The 24,774-nt window shown below is 43.7% G+C and overlaps 1 protein-coding gene across 3 annotated transcripts in view; it reads left to right on the top strand.

Moving 5' to 3' along the window:
• The window catches only part of akap7 (A-kinase anchoring protein 7), a 148,074-nt gene extending 133,808 nt beyond the window's left edge, over positions 1 to 14,266 (top strand). For all 3 annotated transcript variants that reach the window (XM_079525449.1, XM_079525448.1, XM_079525447.1), the window contains one exon: positions 12,160 to 14,266. In XM_079525449.1, coding sequence (XP_079381575.1) covers positions 12,160 to 12,422 — 263 coding nt within the window. In that variant the 3' untranslated portion in view covers positions 12,423 to 14,266. The remainder of the gene's footprint in view (positions 1 to 12,159) is intronic.
• The last annotated feature ends 10,508 nt before the right edge of the window (positions 14,267 to 24,774 follow it).

Genomic DNA, 24,774 nt, shown 5'->3' with positions numbered 1-24,774 from the left:
ATACAAGGAAAGCAGAAGCGGGAAGCGAGTCGTGGGAAAAAAAATAGAACCACTAAATCACTCGTTAACACTTGATTTTGTATGGCGATCACCTCTAAATCACTGCTAGTTGTCTCATTATTATTATTATTATTTATATTCTCTCTCTCTCTCTGGATCGGAAGCCAATAAAGAGTTGTGAGGGGAAAAAGGGGCCTTGGAAAAAAGTGTGTCGGAAGAATATTATGTCTTATGCATACCGCTAGACCTTCGGCGGTATGGAAACGATAGATGCCGCTTTGAAATGTAAATATGTTGATGTTCGCTTTGGTACCCTACAGTGAGAGAGAGAGAGACAGACACGGACATAGAGAGAGAATAAAAGTTTTCCCAGAGGATAATTTAGCCTTGGGCAGTCCGTTGCTTGCTTCACACAAAAAGAACACACACGCACGCACATCACAAAACACATGAGAAGCATTCGACACACTGCTGCTTGCTAGCAGTTGCTTCACATGAAACCATGCGACACAAGAAAAGAGTTATAGATTTAATATTAACAAAACAACGGTGAGGCTGCCGTTCACACCTTGCAGCTAAAAAGCTTTACAGCGACAGCAAAAGATCACAAAGGAGCGCCTCGGCGTTTGTAGCTGCTACGACATCTACAAAGCCACGTTCACTGCAATCCTAGTTGAGCTTGTTTCAGCTGTCATCTTCTCTCTTCACACAATTCCTTCTCGTGTGGCGGGGGACTCATTATTTGCGGCGACGATGATACCTTGTAGCTTTGTTTGCTGAAGTTGAAACGGCTCAAATTTGTTGTGGCTTGGTAGCTGTAAGCGTGTGCAAACACGTTATGTATCTGTGTATCGCCATGTCGCCTGGCTTCCATTGACACACAGTGGTTATTCTGTATCTTTGTAGAATGAAAGTTCAAGTGCTCAAGTGTTTTGTGTATTTCTATCGGCACATGGCTCTATTGCAGCAATGTTAAAAGGTCATAGGTTCATCAGCAAGAGGGAGAGACATTTGCGTGCGTGCGTGCGTGCGTGCGTGCGTGCGTGTGTGGTTGGCCAGCTCTGCTGCCCGTGGCACTAAACAACAGAGGCTAGGGTGGAGCTCATCACATGAATAAAACATAAATAAGGAAATTAAAAGAGCCATAGTAGGGGCTTTTATTTTTTTTATTTTCTTTTTTTTATCCCACAATTTTGCAACCCAATTTTCACCCAGTGTCAATTATCTAATGTAGCCTAATCCTGGGCGCTACACTTCCTCTGCCAACCTGGGGGGGGGGGGGGGGGACCTCATGCTTCCTTCTATGCATGAGGAGTCCAAGCTGCTTCTTTTCACCTGACAGGGGGGGACTTTCCCCGGCCGGACGTAGCACATGGAAGGAACATGTTATTCCGACCAGTTCCTTTCCCCTCCATCAGGCGCCCCGGCTGGCCAGGGGGGGTAGTTTAGAGACCAGGATTACTGCATGTTTTTTGTGAGGGTACCTACCCTAGGGGACACAGGGAGAACAGGCAAACTCCACACAGAAAGGCCCTTTCGTCAACCCAGCCTCGGGTATGGGCATTGATGACGCGGAGGAGAGAACACGCCCACAGCGTCCCCAGCGGGACTCGAACCCGAAGTTTATGTGTATTCATTCAGACCAGACTAGAATATTACAGTATTACTAGTACTGGGGTGGTTCCCAATGTCTCCCCGGGACCCAAACTAGTGAAAATAGCTCATCTACAACCTTGTAGATCTGCTATTTTCAGGAAACAAAAAATCATTACATAAAAATTGGCGTGCGACACATTTTCCCTCAAATGGTAAATATTAATTATTTGGAATCGAGTTAAATTAATTTAGGTCAAAATGTGCTTTAGATTCCTTTAGGGGGATGATCGTTTTGTTTTCCTTTGTGGAAGTCGTGGGCCGTGAAAGTATGTGTATTTATTATATATTATATTATTATTATTAGGAGACTGGGAATATGCTTATACCCTGATATTAGGTAACTCCTAATATATAATGGTATAAGGCCTGATCCATATATATTTAGTTGCATGCTGGCGTCTCATATTGGGAACAACCGCATATGGGGGTGTGGAATCCTTTTTTGTGTGTGTGTGTCGCCTCGGACGGAGTAGGAGAAAGAACAAAGAAAAACCCGTGATGATGGTCTCATGACATCCGCATTTATTTGTTAAGCACAGAAGTCAGGGTCGTAACAAAACATGCATGTGGAAATTACACGCTGTGGTCTGTATCTACACCAGCCTCCGTCCCCAAAATGAGTCTAGTTGATACAGCCCTGAATGTTGACATTACATGGCATTAAATACTCAAGATTCGCCGTCCCCCAAGAAGTCCCTCCCCTCTCTGGGTATAAACACTTCCTGACTTCTAACCAATGAGGTCTGAGCCTGACTTCCTGTTAGAGGCAGGCACTTCTAGACAAAAGGCGAGTCTTATGGTAAACATTTGACGAAGTATAGCTTTGACATAATACCACAACAATGAATTAAAGGTACAATGAAGATATAAACGGAAATATATGAACAGAACTATATGAAACTGATATAAACCTGACTATATTTAAGAAATGTATGAGCTTGATACATAACACTATATTCCTGAAATACCCTATGTTAAGAGTACATTCTAGATTAGTACTGAGTGCTAATAATTTAGTAACCTAGTCTGTCTTAGTTTCCTAGCGTTTATCTATAGTAACAGAAGAGTGTTTTTTAAGAATATATAAAGTTTAGAGTCTATACATTTAACTCAAGCCATTTCAGATCCAGCCAGCTGCTTCACGGTTCACACCTTCTGTATTTAGAACAAAAGGGTTCTCTTCCTGCAGTCCTTATAAGGTGCTGCTTGCTCAGACGTTTTAACAATAGCTCCCTTCAGTGAGAACATTCTAAAACTTCAAACACAACTGCTTATAACCGTACCGACTATAGTTGAAAATAGACTTTAATTTTGGTTCATTCATTAGAAAATACACGACATATCCTCCCTTTTATGGGGCATATGCTCCATAAACATCAAGATAAATGAACCAAAATAAAATCCTCCCTTTGATACATTAAAAACAAAAAAAGTTTATCAGAAAAAAACAACTAACTAAGAAAAGTCCGAAATAGCCAGGACACCCAAATTACATAACCCCCCCCCCCTTTTTACAGACCAAACAGTCTGTCAAAAAACAAAACAAACCCAAAAACACCAAACCAAATAACCACCCTTAACCCACACACAAAAAAAAACAAAAAAAAAACAGGTATAAAAGTCCAAACCTCCTCCCTGGACACCCGTAATCACCCTAAAAATCAGCAAACCAAACAAACAAAAACACAAAACAGCCGAACCATCATCGTACCACCCTACCATGCCTGATGAATATCCAAGCACGGGAGGCTGAAAATACAACCAAGGTTAAACTCAGACACAAGATATCAAAACACATTTTTTTTTTTTTTTTTTTTCCATCAAAATCCAAAAAACGAAAAAAACGAATGTCCGTTCTTTTTTCTTTAGCCAAAGAAATGCACAAAAGTTCGAGGTAAGCGTCACCGTCTGACCTCAGAGCATAGATAGAGAGACAGATATTTAGAAAAGAGTTGAGCGATACAAGATAGGGCATGCCATAGTGACACAGACGGGGAATGGGCATTTGGGCAAATCCTTCCAAGCACGAGAAAGTGTGCGGGGGAGTGAAAAAGGGCATGTGACAGGGCAAAATCCTTCTCAAACCTCCTCAGCATACATCGATACATCCTTTCCATCGTTCATTCCAGCCTCCATATCCCATGTATCCATGTGAGTGAGGACGGGCGACTGAATGGCCTGCAGTGCCATTGTCCCGCCCGCACCCCCTGTGAGCCCTCTGATTACCAAGGCACGGATGAGCGGAAGACAGCAGCAAAAGATAAAAGCTACAATGAAAATTATTCCTAGGATCCACATCCCTGCTGTCACCAGGTATGCACCCCAGGAACCCAAATGGCTTTCCAGCCATTCAGCCAGTCCAAAGGTGACTCCGGTGTGCGCATGGAGCTCAGCCCTCAGGCTGTGTATATGTCCCATGGCCTGAGTGAAAGTACCATTTACTGCCGTAGAATTCGGGATGTATGTGCAACAGAAATCGCCAAACATTGCACAAACCCCGCCTTGAGATGCGAGGACCACATTCAACACCTGACGATTCTGCCAGGTCATCTGACTAGTGGCTGCCAACTGCCTTCCAATTGCTCCCAGGGCAGCGATAGTGAAATTCAAAAACCTCTGCTGATTATAATACAATCTGGGCAGTTTCCCAGGCTGTGGTCGACAAAGATATTCATAAACCTGTGTGTCCTGTGGAGCGTATGATAAATCCCATATTGTGTCGCAACGTTTTGCAGTAAAGTTACCCATATCCACAAGTCTCGTAGTCTGTGCTCCCAATCTACCCCTCTCAAAACATTCAAAAGTACCCACTAATTTTAGAACTCCACTAGGAATTGTAGACGGATCTGTTTTCACTCGTATGTCCAGTTTACTACACATCTCTCCGAGTGTGGGCCCTACAGTCTCGTCCTGATTTACAGAATCCTGACTTGCTTTGTGTTCTGGTAGAGATTCGTTATAATATTCAGCAGATCCTAGGTACTGTAAACATTCTGCCTGGCAGAAGGGGACTAAATTTGGGTCAGAATCATTATTTAACACTCCATTGGAACTGAGTATAGTTTGTTTCTGTTCTTTTTCACAATTTTTCCAACTAAAATGTGTATTCAATACAGTTAGATGTGTCTGGTGTGCTTGTGCACAGAAATAACAGTCAGACTTGCCTATTGTCGTAACGGAAAAGACACTCCATTGATACCAAGAATTTGCCAAAGCCATGTGATATAATGGTTCCAAAATGCCACCTGGGTTTGTATTAAACAGACTACTCATATGGAACGAGCCAGTTGCTTTTGCAATTTCTTCATCATCTGGAGTGACCTTTCTTGCTGTTCTATGTTTAACCAAATCCGGGTCTAAATTAATGTTGAACTCTAAGATGTCCTCCGTTTGTATATCAGGAAAATATTCAAGCGGAGACGTTATCGTGGAAGTGACAAAAATATTTGGGGTCTCTTCTATAAGGATATACTCAGTTTCAACAGAACTAGGGGATAATAGGCTATACTCAGTTTCAACAGAACCAGTAGATATTACCACAGAACTAGGAGGAATAACACTATCTAATTTAGTGACTGTGATGGGAGGAGGATAGCTAACAGGAGTGATATGAACAGTAGTGGGTTTGTTAGGACCCACAATATCTGACATATCTCGTACGTACGTCATACTTGTAACTGGTGCATCAACAAGGTCCTGAAAAAATGTGACCATCCCTATAAAATTTTGTAACCCAGATTTAGCTTTCTTAGCTGACCTAGCAGGCCGTGATTCAATATTGGGAACCAGATCTTCCGGTATAGGCTGCATGAGAGTGGACATGGGCTCGGTGGTAGGAGGAATGAGAACAGGGTTACCTTCTTTGAGTCTAGACATTGTACCTTCGGGGTCGACGCCTTTCACGGACTGGCCTGGGGTCACGGGGGAGAGCAAGCTGTGGTTCTCCCCCCTGGACCAGAGCTCCAGTGTCTTGTGGCTCGGCACCGCTTCCCTGGCTGTTTCCTTCAGCGTGGGGCGCTGAAGGGATGAATCTGGTGTCAATGTTACCGAATGCCCCGCTGTAATCGACGTCAGTGTCCTCCATGTCTGCTGAAAGAGGACTAGACTAACACGAGGTCCTGGTCGTCGTTGTTTGCTGGTGCCTTAACACAATGGTTCAGGTGATACCACGTGGGTGATCCCTCGACTTGTAGTGCCGTTCCCGTGCACCGAGTGACCAGGAAAGGACCGGATCGGCGTCCGTGGAACCACTTCCTGCGGAAAACTTTTACGTACACGCTATCCCCTGGCAGGATAGTGTTACAAGGTGTACATGCAGCTTCTTCCTTCTCCTCCTGTTCCTGGTGATTTGAACTGAAGATTGATGTCGTCTGACACCTGGTGCAGACGTCCGTACTCCATAGATGACGTAGTATTGGCAACGAAATCTTCTGGTTAACCGCTTAGCAGCTGTAGGATGCCCTGTAGATGTTGACCACTGTTGTGTAGAGGAGAGCAGACCTCGCCATCGGCACAGGTGTCAATATTGACATGATGTCGGATGTCCACTGGTACACTGGCATACTCCAAACTGGGTCACTGCAACTGTTTTTTCTCCGTCATCCTCCTGTTTAGAAATATGAACTAACTCCACACCAAGATTTAGAGTAGACATTCTTTTGCAAAACACAACCATGCATTGAAATATTTGGTTCACACATGTTAGTATTGACTACTCAGTGTTACTTACAAAGTCCTAAAAAAAGATTATCCACTCATATTAAAATCAAATTGTTCCTTGTACTCTCTTGTCTCGCCAACTCCTGATAAATTTAACAATGTAGACTCATTTTTCGTTTGCCTTATTAATGCAATGGTCGTTTCTTGAACAACCAAATTACTTCTATACATGAATAATGCATCCTAAATTAGACTGCACATTTGTTGACAATAGTCATTTCTCCAAGCAATTATAAGCCACAATAAGTTTAACTCATTGCATGTTCCCTCTAAACAAAAGTAATTTATCGTGACACTCTGACTCCTCATAAGATGTTATACATTTTTAAAGAATTTAATCAAACTGCATTGAGTGCAATCTGAAAAAAATGCCCCTCATTATCAATTTGACCTTTATCTGATTAACCAATACCCTCCCCCCTTCTGTCACTCAAAATAGAGTGACAGAATTTACACACGCATACTGATTGTGTCAAAACGTCAAAACAGCTTCCTGCCACAACCCATGTCCATGCCCAATGTCCATGTCCTTTTACGCCAAACCGTAGCCTACCGAAAAGCATAAACCACGAACACCCATACCAACGCTGAGACAGAAGGAAGGAAACAGAAAGTATTCAGAAATTGCACACTCCAAACAGGGGAAAAAAATCGTTAACCTGCCATGTCGTCGCCCGTCCTTTTTTTTTCCCCTTTTTTTTTTTTTTTTTCAGCCAACAGTTGCCACCACATCACCAGGAAAGAGGTTGTTCTCTCATAGAGTCCAAAGTCAATGGAAGCACTTCAAAAAATAAAAAAAATAAAAAATAAAACTGTTGCATCCCGCGCAAAATAGGACAGACTCACTGCGATATTCGTTGATGGGCTGCAGTGATGAGAGTCCTTGTGACAGCCGAACTTCACTGCGGGTCACGTGATGGTGAAGGCCGCGGAGGACAGCTTCGCATCGACAGAGCGGACGCAAGTCCCCACCGCCGTACCGGTAAACCCTGGCCCTGGCCAGGTGGCATGGAAACGGCGTTGGCTGGAAACGGCAGGCACCCTGAGAAAAGGCTCTAGTGGCACCAAACCCGTCACAGTTCCTTGCAAAATGATTCAAACTACCACAAGTAAAACAACCAGAAAAAAATACGTGGGGGGCCTCGAGAAATCCCCCTGGATTGGATAGTAGCAACCGGCTTGGTGAAGCAACCGGCAGGCACCCTGTGGTCCGAGTCACCGGCTTCGGTACGGCCGCGAGAGCCGCTACCTGCTGCTCCAGATGCTGTAGCTGCAGCTCTGCAATACGTCTCACAGTCTCCGCATGTTCACGCTGCTGGGCGTCCTCCTTGGCACGAAACAACTCAACATCCCAAGTCGTACACTGACCGGCAAGCCCTGTATAATCATTATCGACCATGGACGAATCGCAACCCGCCACGTCGGCCCAAGACTGATAAGCACGGTCAACGAACCTTCGTGGATGTTCCGTAGCAGTTAGGGGAGAAAAAAATACTGGGATCAGCTGGGACCATAGAACGAGGAAAACCCACCGCACCTGGCCCCCCCGTCCGCGACATCAGACGTATCTCCCCCTTCTCCAGAACCTTCAGCACGTGTGGAGTGGGTGGCCGGACTCAGAGGTGTGTTCGGAAGCGTGGACACATATGCAGGTGGAGGACTGTCACATCTATTATTCCCCCCCATACACAGCAGTCCATTTCCGGCAACCGGTACCCCCAACACCTGCTCTGTCATCGTCGTCACGTGCTGCCCAATCGATGTCGCCGTATCGTCTGAAGAACTTGAAGCCTGCTCACCAAAAACAAAAATCTCAGAGAGTGGCTGTGTGGGTAACATGTTATTCTCGGCATAGACCTTCTTGGCACAGGCCTTCTTAGCAAAGGCCATACAAATCCTTTTACCCTGTTGAAGAAACAATTTCATCACTTTCCGCTCCTCCTTCACCTCAGCCGCCAACGCTTTCTCATACTTGTGCACACGGACCCCCATGTCCCCAATGACATCCGGATAGAATATGCTTTCCCGTGGCCAACACCGATCATCTATCGGACCATGTAACTCCCATCTCCCCAGGATTGATGATAACTCGTCAATAAGCACATCATCATTGTGGAAAGAAGCTTGCTGACTAGACGAATCCATAACCAGTATTTAAGTTATTGAGTTCAGAGATATTAAATTACAATAAATGTCACGTCAACTAACCTTCACGGATGCAATTGATTCGTAATGCTCCTAAAACACCACCTCACCTAAACAGGGAACATACAGAGAACTCCAAAAAAATTGCCAACCACTTACAGACTGTAGGCACTTGAGAACTTGTGAACAGCTGCGTTACTGTAGGAATGTATGGTGTCACGCAAATTATGTGAAATGCAAAAAACTACTGTATATATTATACACAAGTTCAAGAACCTGTGTGAGAAATATTATAACTGACTATAAGCTTTAAACAAGAGCAAACGAAATGGACTATTTCTTTTTGAGTTGGAAAGGTAAAAAAGTACAAAGTTTGAACCTAAATTTTAGCAAAAACCCCCCACAAATGAAACCCTTACACCTTACCTCGAACAGGCAGAAACACACCCCGTTCTCTGAAAGAGAACACAGGTTTTTAAAGAACCCCACACAACAGTTTTCACTGTTAAAACAAGTAGTTGACAACAAAAAGAATCATGCAACAAAAATGAAACGCCACCAGTCACCACATTAATCCAGGAATTGTCCGTTAGTCAGAGAAAAGAAATGCATGCATTAAAGACCATATGCTAACTGTAACTATAACTGTATCTGTATCTATAAAACTATGAGAAAATTTGAAACAACCGAATGGTTTTCCCAAAAGGAATAGTGAAAATGAACAACCTTTAAGAGGACAGTCAGGAAGCCGACCAAAATGTAACAACGAGACAATATCAAATTATGTTTACCAAATGTAATTCACTGACAATTAGCAATTTATGACCGAGACAAACATAATTTATCCCAACCGTCAATTAAGAATAGTGAAAAAAGACTTGATATTTACACAAAGAGATACTCACGTGTTTCCCTTGACAGACCCCCAAACTGAAAAATAAAATAAAACATCATTCCCATACAACACATGTTGAAAGAAAAGAATGTAAACTACTCACCTTTAAACGTTTTTTTTTTCTTAAACTGAGCCATTCCGAAAGTACAAAACAACACTAATAGATATGTAACACTGAGTGTAACAACGGAGATATAGATAAAAGAAAGAACAAATAATCCCATTACATTAACGACTGGCGGGCTCCGTAAAAAAACAAACATCCACTCAAAACACAAAAACGGAAACAACAACACAAACGAGTCTAAACATGTGTCCGCCCTAGTCCTGCAGTCTCAACACAAAACAAAAGATTATCCACGGTCACACAATAGCCGGGTTTGTAAATTGGACCAGCCAGAAAACAAACACCCATCGAGCGATCACCCCAAATGCCATTGTACCCCCCTAAAAACCCTCCAGTCGCATGCAGAGACTACAAAACCATAAACCCATATGAAGACTAAAATAAAACATTGAAATACTAAAAACAACTAAAACAAAGACAAAGACAAAGACAAAACAAGATAAGACTATCACAAATAAACAAACATCTAAGATAACACCAACCTCATGAAGGCATAAAACCATCCTTAACCACCCCACTATCAACCACTGACATTCCTCAACTTACACACAACAGCCATTCATCAACTCCCCTCAACTCACACACAAACAACCCCCATTCAGTCATTCATCATGTTCAACAACCATCCACAACTTTCCCGCCAAAAATCCAAAATGGCGCCCGCGGACCCCCAGACAAACAATAGAACAAAGGAACCTACAAGACCAACATCCACACCATCACACAAACATCATATATCAACAAAACAAACGTAACCTACTCTTTATCAAACCACCAACCAAACCAGCACAACCTTACCTCCGCCTCTCTGTAAAATCAGAGAAATAGTCGCTCCGAACCGAACCAAACATAACATTTCTCAGCTACAGAAACGCCAGACAGACTCTGCACCAGGACACAACCATCCACACCTTTAAAAAATTAAAATGCAGATAAATGCAACGTCCCTTTAGCGCGCCGTCGACGGGTGAAACCACGACAAAAGTTGAGAAGCCTAACAACCGAGTCTACGTCAAAACCCCGTCGCTCACAGGCGCATCTGCCCCAACCAACCAACAAAAATAATAAAACATACAGTTGTTCCGCCCAGTTAAATGAAGGTGAACAATAAATGATTAATTAACCCTACCATCAAATTCCTCGCCGCAGAAAACAGAAATAACACGAAATGTCCCATCACATGCTATTCCAGTCCATAACTTACGACGCTTTACGACAGCCGGCCTACGCGCGTACGGTAAACCTGTCGCAAAGAGAAACACACAGCCAAGCGTGCACCAAAACAGATGAAACATGATAAAAAAAATAAACCCCTATTTAAAACGGACCACGTGATCAGTCCACGGGAAAAAAAATAAAAATAAACGGACGGCAGACAAAGGAAAAAGCGCCCGGTTTGTTTTGTCGCGACCGGAAACAAACATCATTAGATCTCCCTGTGTTACACCTCCTAAGCCCCCATCGACACGACACACACTGTTTCGTTGCTCTGTTGCGGTTTAAAACCATCACAAGCAAGCCAAAACGTAACTCACCCATCTCCTATTAGACTGAAAAATCTGGTCCACTGGTTCTCATTGCCTGGAGCAAAGATATTGCCCCAAAAACACCGGGTCTCCGCACCACTTTGTGGAATCCTTTTTTGTGTGTGTGTGTCGCCTCGGACGGAGTAGGAGAAAGAACAAAGAAAAACCCGTGATGATGGTCTCATGACATCCGCATTTATTTGTTAAGCACAGAAGTCAGGGTCGTAACAAAACATGCATGTGGAAATTACACGCTGTGGTCTGTATCTACACCAGCCTCCGTCCCCAAAATGAGTCTAGTTGATACAGCCCTGAATGTTGACATTACATGGCATTAAATACTCAAGATTCGCCGTCCCCCAAGAAGTCCCTCCCCTCTCTGGGTATAAACACTTCCTGACTTCTAACCAATGAGGTCTGAGCCTGACTTCCTGTTAGAGGCAGGCACTTCTAGACAAAAGGCGAGTCTTATGGTAAACATTTGACGAAGTATAGCTTTGACATAATACCACAACAATGAATTAAAGGTACAATGAAGATATAAACGGAAATATATGAACAGAACTATATGAAACTGATATAAACCTGACTATATTTAAGAAATGTATGAGCTTGATACATAACACTATATTCCTGAAATACCCTATGTTAAGAGTACATTCTAGATTAGTACTGAGTGCTAATAATTTAGTAACCTAGTCTGTCTTAGTTTCCTAGCGTTTATCTATAGTAACAGAAGAGTGTTTTTTAAGAATATATAAAGTTTAGAGTCTATACATTTAACTCAAGCCATTTCAGATCCAGCCAGCTGCTTCACGGTTCACACCTTCTGTATTTAGAACAAAAGGGTTCTCTTCCTGCAGTCCTTATAAGGTGCTGCTTGCTCAGACGTTTTAACAATAGCTCCCTTCAGTGAGAACATTCTAAAACTTCAAACACAACTGCTTATAACCGTACCGACTATAGTTGAAAATAGACTTTAATTTTGGTTCATTCATTAGAAAATACACGACAGGGGACACAGGTCTTCCGTCAACGAGGCGCGCAACTCGGCCATAACAACACGTTCTCTCCTCTCTCTCTCTCCGCAGGTGGGCGTCGCCGCTCAGCACCGGACGAGGCGGAGCTACTGAGGGTCAGCAAGCGATTGGTGGAGGATGCCGTCAGCCGGGCCTTGCAGCAGTACAAGCAGGAAGCGCTGCAGAACGGGGGCGCGACGCCCAACGCCACGCAGACGGCGGACGGCACCGCGGTCGACCTGACTCCGAGCGCGGCGGACACTCCTCGCCCCGCCGCGGGCACCGCTAGCAAGTCGGACCCCGCGGCGAACTCCGCCGCCGACACCAGGAAGTGACCGCGCCGTCGGTAATGGGTCACGAGACCGAAGCGACGGTGGGTGTGTCCAGGAAAGGCGCGTTTTGGCTAAACTCAGTCGAGCCAAACCCCTGGACACTTTGAGTGTTGAACCAGTCCGTTGGGGGAACCTCCTGCTGCCTGGAGTCAACAGCCAGCCAGCCAACCAGTCAGCCTCCGGTCCTGCCGACTGGCTCACCAACCCAGCAACCCAACCAGCTAAATTAACCTAGCCCACATGGCTAGCCGACGATCCCACTGATCTCAGCTTCAGACACCGATGCCAGCCATACCTATACTGTGGCTGGCCTTGCTGTACAACCGTGGCCAAACACCTGGTAGCCTCTATAGCCAGACATGCTACAGATGGTAGCTGACCTTCGACAGCAGCCAAGCTGTAGCTATGCTAAGCTATGCTGCCACTGAGCACAGTTTTCACGCACGTGCACACGCACACACACACATACACACACACACACACACACACACACACACACACAAAAGATTGAAAAATAATGTTCTAACAGCAAGGATCTATCCTTATCTGGGTCTGTGTTTTGCATTTAGATAATACAACAATGCAAATCCCCCAGACCAACACATGGCACATCTACGGTCGAAAAGGACTTCTTCTTTTTTTTCTCCTGCCACTCACATGTTAGCTTTTCAGAATTTGATTCCTCGCGTAGCTTTTGTTTGTGCGAAGGTTTCGTTAACCGTCGGCTGCAATTGAAACAAAGCTGACACCCCCCCCCCACCCCCACAATCAGGCCCTCCAGGTATGTCATACAGGACAAAATGGCCTCTGTGGTCTGTTGTGACCTCTGAAAAGGACAATGACAGGACATAATTTGCAGCAAAGGACAATGGCTGAATCGAGTGAGGCGATTGGTTTTCCGTTCGTGTAATCAAAGACTATTCAGGAGAATTAAGGTATTTATATAATTTAGGGGGGGGGGGGGGGTCCTCCAACGTTGGACCTATTAATTTCCTTTCGACGAGAGGTTGGTCATTATGCAGACAAGTTCACCCCGACGACCTTATTTGGGGCAAAATTTGAAGGAAAACAAGTGTTTCTTTCTCTTGATTCAAGTTTTGTAATTAGCGAAAATAGCAGACCCACAAGCTCAAAACCTGCCGCAATGTGACGCGTGGTGAGCTTGTAGCGCGACGGGGCGGAGGGGGAGGACTACGGGACGTCCGCTTTTTACAATGTGCATAAATGTTGTTCAGCTCTTCCGTTGCACAGACTGTTGAATACGCTGTGAGGCGACCGTCTGTCTGCCTCGAGAGACTGAAAGCTTGACGTCGGCTGCACGTCAGTCCCTGCGTTAAATGGACTATATCCTACAGCCCCAACAGCAACAACTGTCACTGTAGTCTACTGTAGAGCCTCAGACAATCGCCTATAACACATCGTGACACTAAACGATCAGCTGGATTCATGCATTGTAAGCTGGGTATTTCATGTTTGACCCTGCGGCGCGCGGCGACCTTTTTTCTTCCCCGGAGCCCTGCGCATCGTTCACACATCTGCCAAGTGAGCAGTCTGGCGTGGCCAGGCGACCCGACGATCTTCGGCCATCGATACATCAGGTGGCGTGAAAGATCCAATGTTATCGGCTGCAACTGTAACAACAATATCTGACCCACTCGCGCCAACGCGTTTTGGAGGCAGTGGCCGTGGGTTTGGGCTCTATGCACATTATACGCCATTTTGGAAAGAACTCTTCCTACAGTACTTCCGGGTCTCTTCCAACTGCCTTCACAGGTGTTACCGATGATGCTAATTATCTGTTCCATTTAGTGTACAATTTTAATTTCAAGGAACCCTATAACTCAGTCTGAGAGTGTACACATGGAACCAAATGGACCCTTATGGGTCCATTTGGTTCCATTTGTACACTCTCAGAGTCATACACCCGTAGGGGGCCATTTGAAACCCACTCAAGGACACTTTGAGAGTGTTTCCAGTGAGCCAACATATCCACAATAGCAGCATCCTGACTCTGTTTGACCAGAATGGAACGGAGCCTTAATTAGTATCGTCGGTAACACCTGTGAAGGAAGTATAGGGAAGAGGCCCGGAAGCAGAGTAGAGTTTTTTTTCCAAAATGGCGTACGTGCCTGTACATTGAATTTAGACGACCCCATGACGGATATTGCTGACCGTCTGGCTACGTTAATAACACTCTCAACACTACACATGAAACATGCACTATTGTTTGTGATTGTTCTGTCGGTGACTTATCAACATATCGAGATTAAAGACATTCTGTATCAGTCGTACTTTAACATACATCTCTTACATCGGTGCTGTATGATGCAATGTGACGCCTTGTGAGTTCTTAGATCTGCAATTTATTTTTGCATTTTACTACATTGGGTAGAAGGTTTTTACTTTGTCTTCTTTATTTTAATTTATATTTGTTTTGCCTATAATGACATGCCCAAAGTAGGGATCGATTATTAATCGATTATTGTATTAGATGATTATTGTCTATTAATCATTTATTTAATTAAATGATCAATTATAGATTTTTTTTTTGTTTCATAATTGATGAATTGAAGTAGTTTGATTTTTACTGTCAGTAGTTAAACCCGGAGTCCCCCAGGGCTCTCTGCTAGTGTCTTTTCATTAGGTGAAACCCATTGGGTTAAGTGGCACGTTATGGGCAGTTATTAACCCATTTTGGGCGGGAACCCCTTTTGGTGTTTCAAGCATTCTGTTATACTTTAGCTATTGAAAAATAGCAGATCTACAAGCTACAAACTTGTAGGTCTGCTATTTTTGAAAAATCGTAAAAATGCGGCACAAATCTTTGAATAGGTATATATTCTTTCAGAGCGAACGTTTTTTTTATTTCTACGTCAGGCCTAAATGGGTTAAACTATGATTGTATATTTTTATTTATTCCCCCCCCCCCCCCCCCAATGACTCAAAGGTTCACAGTGATGTGATGATGATGACGATGATGTGGATAATGATGAAGAATCAGGGTGATTCGTTTGACCGTCTGACCAAGATGTTGTTTTCTGTTAGTTTTATTTGATATAGTCGTTTCATTTGCTTTTGGTGTCAACAAAACAGTTGCCATCCTGCGTATGCTTTATATTACACTAAATGAAAAATGCGTTTATAGATGAAGAAGTAAAAAAAGAGAGAACATTTTTGATTTGGAGATGAGATGAAGACGGCGTTATTCTGTGGCTGCATGTTAATTTTGTTTTCTGTTTTCTTTCAGTGAGGATATGATTTGATAATGAGTGAGGATATGATTTAATAATGATTGAGGATATGATTTAATAATGATTGACTGATATAATCACTGTTCAACATGGCCTTACTTCACTAAAACAAATCAAAGTGTGATCTTTGTGTTGCACTCCTATATCTGAGACGGTCCAACGTATACGGCCATATCAGTGGCGTGCACAGACATTTAGAGGGGCAGGTGCTCAAGTTAAAAAAAGGGCACCTTGTGCAGCGCGTGGAACCGGCCGGTTGCCTTAATCTATTTTGGGCGGGAACCCCTTTTGGTGTTAGCATTATGTTATGCTTTAGCTATTGAAAAATAGCAGATCTACAAGCTCATAGCGCGCCACCGAGTGGCGCGCTACGAGCTTGTAGGTCTGCTATTTTTGAAAAATCAAAAGAAAGAAAAAAAAAGTTTTTTTTTTTCTTTTTTTTTCAAAAGGGCACATTGCCAAAAGGGCAGGGGGTGCTCTAGCACCCCCTAGTGTCTATCTGTGCACGCCACTGGCGATAGTCTCTGCCGATGGACAGTGGATACATGGGCACAATTTCAGTGGTGGAAAGTAACAAAGTACCGTACAATTTTGAGTTATTTGTGTGTTTACTTGAGTATTTCCAATTTCTAGTAGGCCTACTTTTACATCTCCGAGGGAAATATTGTACTTTTACTCCACTACATTTTATTTTAAAACGTGAGTTATTAGTTACATTGTACATTCTGATTATCATTACAAAACATACAGTAACCTTCACCGATCTACAAGCTCACAATGTGTCGCCATGCGACGCATGGTGAGCTTGTAGATCTGCTATTTTCAAAATATTTGTATACTTTTGTAAAACTTGAAATGTCACATCGTGCACAATGAGTACTTTCTACTCTTGGTACTTTTAAGTACATTTTGATGCCAAATTTGCCAATACTGTTGTTACTTTTACTCAAGTATATTTTGAATTCCGGACCTTGTAACGGAGTAGTACTAGCCTACATTGCAGTATTGATACTTTTACTTAAGTAAAAACAATTGAGTACTTTTTTCTTCTCCCACCGCTGCATAATTGCCGGTTGAACGAACTGCCCGCATTGCCACGACATGATGTTACCCCGACGACCACAGGAGTCTGGCAACCTCTAAATGATGTCGACTAACGTCCAAACTCCTGATTTCCAAAGGAAGATCCACCCCGAAATACATGTTTCACATCCGTTCCGTGCCCCAAGCGTTGCGGCGCTGCGGTCAGCCCACCGGTTCTCAAAGTGCGTTTTGGAGTCCTTGAGAAACATTTTGGTTAAAGGGGCATTCCACTCATTTTCATTAATGTACCTTAGAGCTGTGAAAAAAATCATTAACATGGTAAAACACATCTTGATGACATCATCAAGATGTGTTTCACCATGTTAATGATTCTTTTCATAATTACAGTTCTAGGAAACACAGAATGGGGGGACCTTTTTATTATTTCCACACAACAGCTCTAAGGTATATTAATGACATAGTAAAATGTTGAAAATGGGTGGTTTTCCACTTTAAAGGTTCTTTGGCTATTCGGAAAAATAAGCTGAATCTACGCGAGCTAGAATCCGTTCTCTCGTTCAATATGTATGGTTTTCTGTCCATGTTGGTGGAGATGCTGACTCAGACGCCCTTGAATCGCACATGAATCTATACATGAGGTGAAACAGCAGCCAAGCACGTACTGTACTGTAGGTACACTGTATATACCCTGACACTAAAAAGCACATGGCTTTGCGCGGGACACTTCTCGGAGCTCGAATGGTGCGTTCACACGGGCACATGCAAAGATACAGTCTACCGTTTATTGTCGGTGGAAGCCAGCGACGTGAACTATAAGCTACGAAGCAAATCCCACGTTTGTAGCTGCTGCAAGAGAATGCAAAGCTGGCCTGGGCCGTGGCTCAGCGGTCCAGGCACCTTGGCCGGTAGTCCCTTAGAGTATATATTATTAATAGAGACGGCACCGGATTTCTCCTCCCATCCACTTGCATTAAGTTGCTCGAAAGCGCATGAGGCGATTTCACTCCTCCTTCAGGGTAGGAACAAGAGTGCATGTTCTGGGATGGATTGGGCCAAATCGTGAACGCGCTGGCCGTTGACTATCGTTGCACACGTTCACCTATGATGCGGCGTTCACGTGTCATCATGAACGCGAGCAATGATAGTCAACGAACCAGAATTGGCCCGGCGCTGCAATACCAAATTCGGCCACTATGTCCATTCCGCCTCAGGGTTTCCTCCGGGTGCCGTCTCTATTAATATATACTCTAAGGGTAGTCCGAGTCTGGCAGTGTGCCGCGGGTTCGACTCCCCGATCCCGACGGCCACGTCTCCTAGTCCGTTTCCATTGTTTCCCATGCATATAAATAATGCCTATAGGTCCAAAAAAAGGCCTCGCCGTTGAGACTGCCCCGCCGGGCGTCGCGCCTCCCACACACATCACTATACGGACGCACGCTTGATGATGTCAACGACCGTGTGAGCTAGCCTGGCTAATAAGCCAGACCGAATCAGCCGTTGGCAAAAAAAGAATTGCCTGCCGGCGGATTACGGTCTGGAGAGGCTCAATTGTACGCCCTTTTCCTACACCAGAGAACTGGTGTGGCCAATCGGGACACGGTATGCAATATGGGCCGGCTTTGGTACAGTGACGTTCAATGCTTGAGACCTTTGACTGACAGTAGCTCTGACCAATTGCGTCAAAGAGAAAATGTTTGAACCCGCCCCCCGGGAAACAAGATCCATACACAGCATCTCCAGACTCAAATACCACACGACAGTGTGATTTGAGTCTGGCTTATTAGCCAGGCTACGTGTGAGCAACAGATGTATACAAAGCCACAAATATGCTGTGATCTTTGCATGTACAGTATATGCCTCGTGTGAACGCAACATAAGCCAGTGGTTCTCAAACGTTTTCACGTTACACGATAGATAGACAAGATCTCACGGCACAAAGTGACCTGCTGCGAGCTTGTACATCTGCTATTTGTTGAATAGCCGACGTACAGCCCCGAAGCAGTGTTGATTTTGACAGCAGTTAGTTTATAGTTTTAGTTTTAGTCAGCCTCTTGAATAGTTGCCATTTAGTTTTAGTCACCTGGAATGTTTTAGTGTTGATTTAGTCGACTAAAATGTATTTTGGCAGGCCTTGATGCTGTCGTAATGGCTGATTTTACACTCGCTGAAAATAGCCGATCTACAAGCTCACGACGCGTCGCAGCACAACGCACTCTGAGCTTGTAGATCAGCTATTTTCAACATGCAACCAAGTGTAAAATGACTTGTACTGGATCTCTTGTCCACTAGTCCCTTCCTAACATTTTAGTCTAGTTTTAATTTGTTGACGAAATTGTTAATATATTTGTCTTAGTTTTAGTTATAGCTTAGTTTTCATTTCGTTTTCGTCAGTGGAAAAAGGTAGTCGACGAACATTTTTCATCATAGTATTAGTCGACAAAATCAACACTGCCCCGATGTGAATGATTTCTTCAGGGTGGACTTTCCCTTTAATGAACTGACTCATGTGTTGGAAGTTTATTTTATTGTACACCAGATCCTTAATCTGTGTATTAAAAAATTATCCCCTTTAATACACATTGTTGTGCGTGTGCGCGTGTGTGTGTGTGTGTGTGTGTGTGTGTGTGTGCGTGTGTGTTCTTCTTTGCACTGTGTCGTTTTATCTTGTCCTGCAACATTTGACCAATAAAATCAGGATATGAAGTTTGGAAACAATATCCTCTGTTCCGTCTGGTGATTCCAATCTGTGCACGTGACGTGCATGCGTACAGTAGGCTATGTGCGAGGGCAGAGACCTTGTATCTCCATATTTCATAATTTAATACCATTCATAATGCCTTCTAAACTAAAAATAAAATAAAAACATTCAAGATGTTAAAAAAAAATTCAAAAGTAGAGGATGTACAAGTACAAGTATTATCTCTTCTCTCTTCTTTTGAATTGTACTGAAAGTTTCTCAATTTTTTCAATTTCAATACAGCAATCCATTGATGGTAAAGAGTAGTAATAAACTTAAGAATATATTGATCACATATTGATTGTACGTATAAATTATTTTAGTACTTGAACTGAAGTACAACTTTGACAACAAAATGTATATGTTTTTATTATTTTAAAACATGTTACAATAGCCTAATGACAATAGCAGATCTACAAGCTGGTTATTGTTCCAATGTAATGTGTTGTGAGCTTTTGGGCCGTATGTTGGTTGTTCATACTTTGTTTCAGAATAAGCCACTGTCCCCTTCTTGTCTCTCTCTCTTTTTCACACATTATAGATTCATATCGACTCAGCCATGATAATTACTGTAATTTACAGCAATGGAAAATGTCATCAGCAAATTGGTGTGCATGCATATAAGTGAGTAATACTTTGTCAGAAGATTTCACTAAACTTACCCTATTCAATGATTAGTCTGTGATCCCTTAAAAAGTTGCACATTTAATTAACAACAAAATATATTCTTCAGGAGGCTATTTTGAGCCTGACTTTTCCAACGATAATGTAACCTTGAAATGTCCCTGAATGTTTTAATATCATAATGACATACACCAGCTTAAACTTAGACAAAAACAAACCGTGCAGGTATCCTTTTTGTAGTAATGACCCAAAAGAGAAATTAGACGTTTGCCTTGGACCCAAATTAGTGAAAACAGCAAATCTGCAAGCCCCTAGTTAGCCGCTTAGCAGCTAACTCGTCTCTGAGGTTCCTACTAGTAGGGGGGAAGATAATTTGCGATTCTGTCCTTATCGCTTCGTAACTCGGACGGCCCTGAGTCGGCTCAAGCAGACGGTCGGCGTGGCGACTCACTTGCTTTAGCTCGCTCGGAAGGGCCTCTCGTGTCTCAAATTAGCTTGAGACGTCGCGCCTCCAATGGTGTCCAAAGAGTATGGGAAACACCCCAGCTTCTGGAAGGCCCCGGACGGGCCTATAGCGGGAGCCGCGGTGTTGCTAAGTCGGTAGCCGGGGCATGAAAACGAGTGCACCGATATCGAATTCATGAAATTCCTGATTGGCGGTGACATATACAGTACACTCTCAGAGTTGCACACCCGAGTTACGGTTACGTTTGCCTCTCGACCACTGATGCCCAGACCTGATGTTGAGAAAGTGATTGAAGTCGAATGAGGTGACTCCACACTCCCCCACGCACCCCCACCAACACACACAGACACACGCACACACTCGTACACACACGGACACGTGCACCCACACAGACACACACATTTACGCTAACTTACACTTTTACTGGTTACCATGGTAATCTGAATAGAGAATGTAGAGCTACTGTGTGTCTGTGCGTGCGTGTGTGTGTGTGTGTGTGTGTGTGTGTCCTGGGCATGACGTTAAACTGCTCCGTTTAACTGCCATCGTGATTTGTCAATGTAGTAGGTGCAGTGGATGCATTCACAACCTCTGTGGACTATGTAGCCTGCATACGAGAAGGCACTATTCACCGGTGGAATCTACCAACAGCCGACGCTACCTGACGGCCCCTCCCGTGAACAGCTTAGTGGGAAGAGGGGCAATATAGATCCGATGTCTGAGTTATGGGCAGTCCCCATAGACCCAGCAGCCTTCCAGCGGTATCTCTCAGTCTGCTAGACTTCCACCTGACACATGAAAACAACTAGAGAGTGCTTTAAAGGGATAGTTCAGATTTTTTTAACTTAAGTTGTATGAAATACTTGCCATTAATATAGTGGTTGCAACTGTATTAATTGATTGCCCGAGTCCCATGGTGGGAGTTCTGCTCTGGTTTTGGTGAAATATCAAGTAGTTCCGGTCATTTTGTGGGGGGCACTGGGGGCCACGCAGTAAAAGTAAATTAATCCACAAAACTAACGTCATTTGTATTGTTGACCTATTTCTAAAATATTAGTGCAACTTCCGTTCTTTTTTTAACCCTCTATCACACAGAACTATGTTTTTTGTGTCCATATCACTACGCCCAAAAAATAGTTCCATGTGATAGAGGGGTCAAAGTTGAACGAAAGTCGCGCTAATATTTTAGAAATAGGTCAACAATACAAATTACGTTCGTTTTGTGGATTAATTTACTTTTACTGCGTGGCCCCAGTGCCCCCCACAAAATGACCGGAACTACTTAATATTGACCAAAACCAGAGCAGAACTCCCACCATGGGACTCGGGCAATCAATTAATACAGTTGCAACCACTATATTAATGGCAAGTATTTCATACAACTTAAGTTAAAAAAATCTGAACTATCCCTTTAAGGCCTCATTCACACCTAAGACACACACAAGACACACTTGTGTCCTGTGTCTTCTTGTGTGCCATGGCCGCCTCAATGTATTTCAAATTTAGATAGCATTTGATACAGACTTATAGCATGTTATGTAGACTAGAATTGCATTGTATTATATGTAGTCATTGTAGTCATAGCACTTCATAGTACATATGTATAGCATAGCATAGTAGTATAGTATAGTATAGTTTAAATGTATAGTCTCATTATATAGATGTCCCACTGTTACGTTCTTAGCTTACGCATGTTTCATGATTCATGACTACTTTTTATGTAGGCCTATGTGATGTATTGCCATGCTTTTTGTTCTTGCTTAATGTAAGTCGCACTGGATTAAGAGCGTCTGCTAAATGCCTAAATTGTAAATTGTAATGGGAGTCACGTGGTGTGAAGACACAGCCTTGTTGCATGGGGGGGAGGGCAGAAGACAGCCATGCAACAAGGTCGTGTCATGAAACCATATGACTCCCATTGGAAATGCATTGAGGCGGCCATGACGCGTTATTATTTATCCCACCGCAGTTCTAGGAAAGCCCTGCTGTGATTGGCCAGTAGTCGTTGTGATTGACAGTTCTCGTTTTTGCGACCAGTCATTAGTCTTACAACTACAACCTATCTCAAACCCTCACCCTAAACCTAACCCCCCCACGGGGCAGCACACCTAAACCTAACCTTAACCCATGTCTAACCAATGACTAGTCTAAACTAAGTATGCACCCCCCTAAACCTAACCCGAACGGCCCAACCGCAGTAAAACTATGCCTTCCCGGGAGCCAATCAGACACATGGTGAGGCGGGTCTACCCTAGAACGTTGGTGGGATTCATAATCACGCGGCCATGACACACAGAACACACAGGACACAAGTGTGAGGCTGCACTACAACACTAAGAACTTTGTTTCCTCTGGTGATCCGCCAGCCTAGGACATTTACCCACCGACTGGTTAACCAAAGACCAGTCAGAACAGCTAGCAAAGTATTGCTCTGTCTCGGCTGCCCCAGAGCTCCCAGTGTATGCTTAGTTCTGTTGTGCCCATGAAGTGCTGAGTGACATGCGTGTTGTATCATGAGAACGTATCCATGAGTTTGTGAATGCACCTACTTTACTGCACCTAAAATATGTGTGTCCCTGGTATGCTTTCCCTGTGTGTGGACATAAATACTGTGTGTGTGTGTGTGTGTGTGCGTGCGTGTGTGCGTGCGTGCGCGCGTGCGTGCGTGCAACTGCGCACAGAAGCCGATCCGAATTAAATGTCAACCGAGGTTGACCTCAGACACAATGTGTAATTATGTGTATACTTGCACATTATGCATGTTTCCTCGTACGTGAATATTTGCATTGCATTTTCTGTCACTCATTGCGCAGTGTACGATTCAAACTGGTGGTCCTTGAAATGAAAATGGTTGAGTATCACTGCTAGAGCCGTAAACAAATTTCACTGGTATATCTTTTCAAATTTCAATTTGGGGGGTCCTGGGCATGAACAGGTTTGAGAACCACTGTAATACAGGTTGGGGGCTCCGAGGGGGGATAAGAGGTTGGGAACCACTTGTTCTACAGCTCTGAATTGATGCCGCGCTAAATTTAGAGCAGGGTTTTCCACGCTAGCTAGCAGCGTAACGTTGTGGTTACATACAGAGTAGCTACTGTACACTGACCTACATTTCACCCACGCCGTTTAACCCGCTAATACCGGGAAGGCATCCATGTTCTTTTTAGATTTTAACCATCATTGTATCTTTGTCTTTGGCTGTTAGCCACTCTGTGAGCTGGTAGATCTGCACTTTTTTTTAAATGATTGGTTTATATTTTTTGAGAATCGTGAAATGTGCACATATTTGAATATAATATGTTTTGTGAACATTTGCAACTCAAATCTTTGCTTCTGGAAGGGTCCCTTGAACAAAATATGGTTTTAGATGGTGTGCCAAATTCAAATTAGTACATTATCATTTTGGACTGTTCTTTAACCACTGATTGTAGCAACATAATTTTTTTCTTGTTCTAAAGAAGACAATTAGGGTGCGTTCGGAAATGCGCAACGGGAGTGCACTCGCCTTCTAGTTTGTATTGGCTGTGCGCTGTGTGCCTGTATCCGAACGCACCCTTAGAGTATAGAATCACTCATGCAGGTCTCATTGGGTTAAGAAGCAGCGATGTGAGTCACTGACACGTACAAACAGCGTCATGTGATGTGATGCAACAGCCTGGAGAGAGTGCACTGAGTGCATGGCTGCAGCCCGCCAGTCCCCGTGGCTGTCTGCATAATGCAATTAACGCACGGTTGACCTCGCACGACAAACTATATAATGACGCCTAATTGATTATAAATTGTGTATTTTATCTGTATTGACTGTGCTGGCGGTCCCATTCAATTATGTCTTAAAGGTGCAGTAAAGTGATTTTGTTATTTTGTTAAATTTGGTGTTACATCGCTCTATTATGCTGGTTGTAGTCACTGCCTATTGAGTGTTTGTGCAGTAGCAGGGGTCTCCCACGCTGGGAAAGGCACTGCCTATTGAGTGTTTGTGCAGTAGTAGGGGTCTCCCACGCTGGGAAAGGCACTGCCTATTGAGTGTTTGTGCAGTAGTAGGGGTCTCCCACACTGGGAAAGTCACTGCCTATTGAGTGTTTGTGCAGTAGCAGGGGTCTCCCACGCTGGGAAAGACCCTGCCTATTGAGTGTTTGTGCAGTAGCAGGGGTCTCCCACGCTGGGAAAGACCCTGCCTATTGAGTGTTTGTGCAGTAGTAGGGGTCTCCCACACTGGGAAAGTCACTGCCTATT

Source organism: Electrona antarctica, assembly GCF_951216825.1.
Source record: "Electrona antarctica genome assembly, chromosome: 17".
Classification (NCBI taxonomy): domain Eukaryota; kingdom Metazoa; phylum Chordata; class Actinopteri; order Myctophiformes; family Myctophidae; genus Electrona; species Electrona antarctica.
The sequence above is the reverse complement of the archived record's forward strand: the minus strand, read 5'-3'. Positions and strand labels throughout refer to the sequence as shown.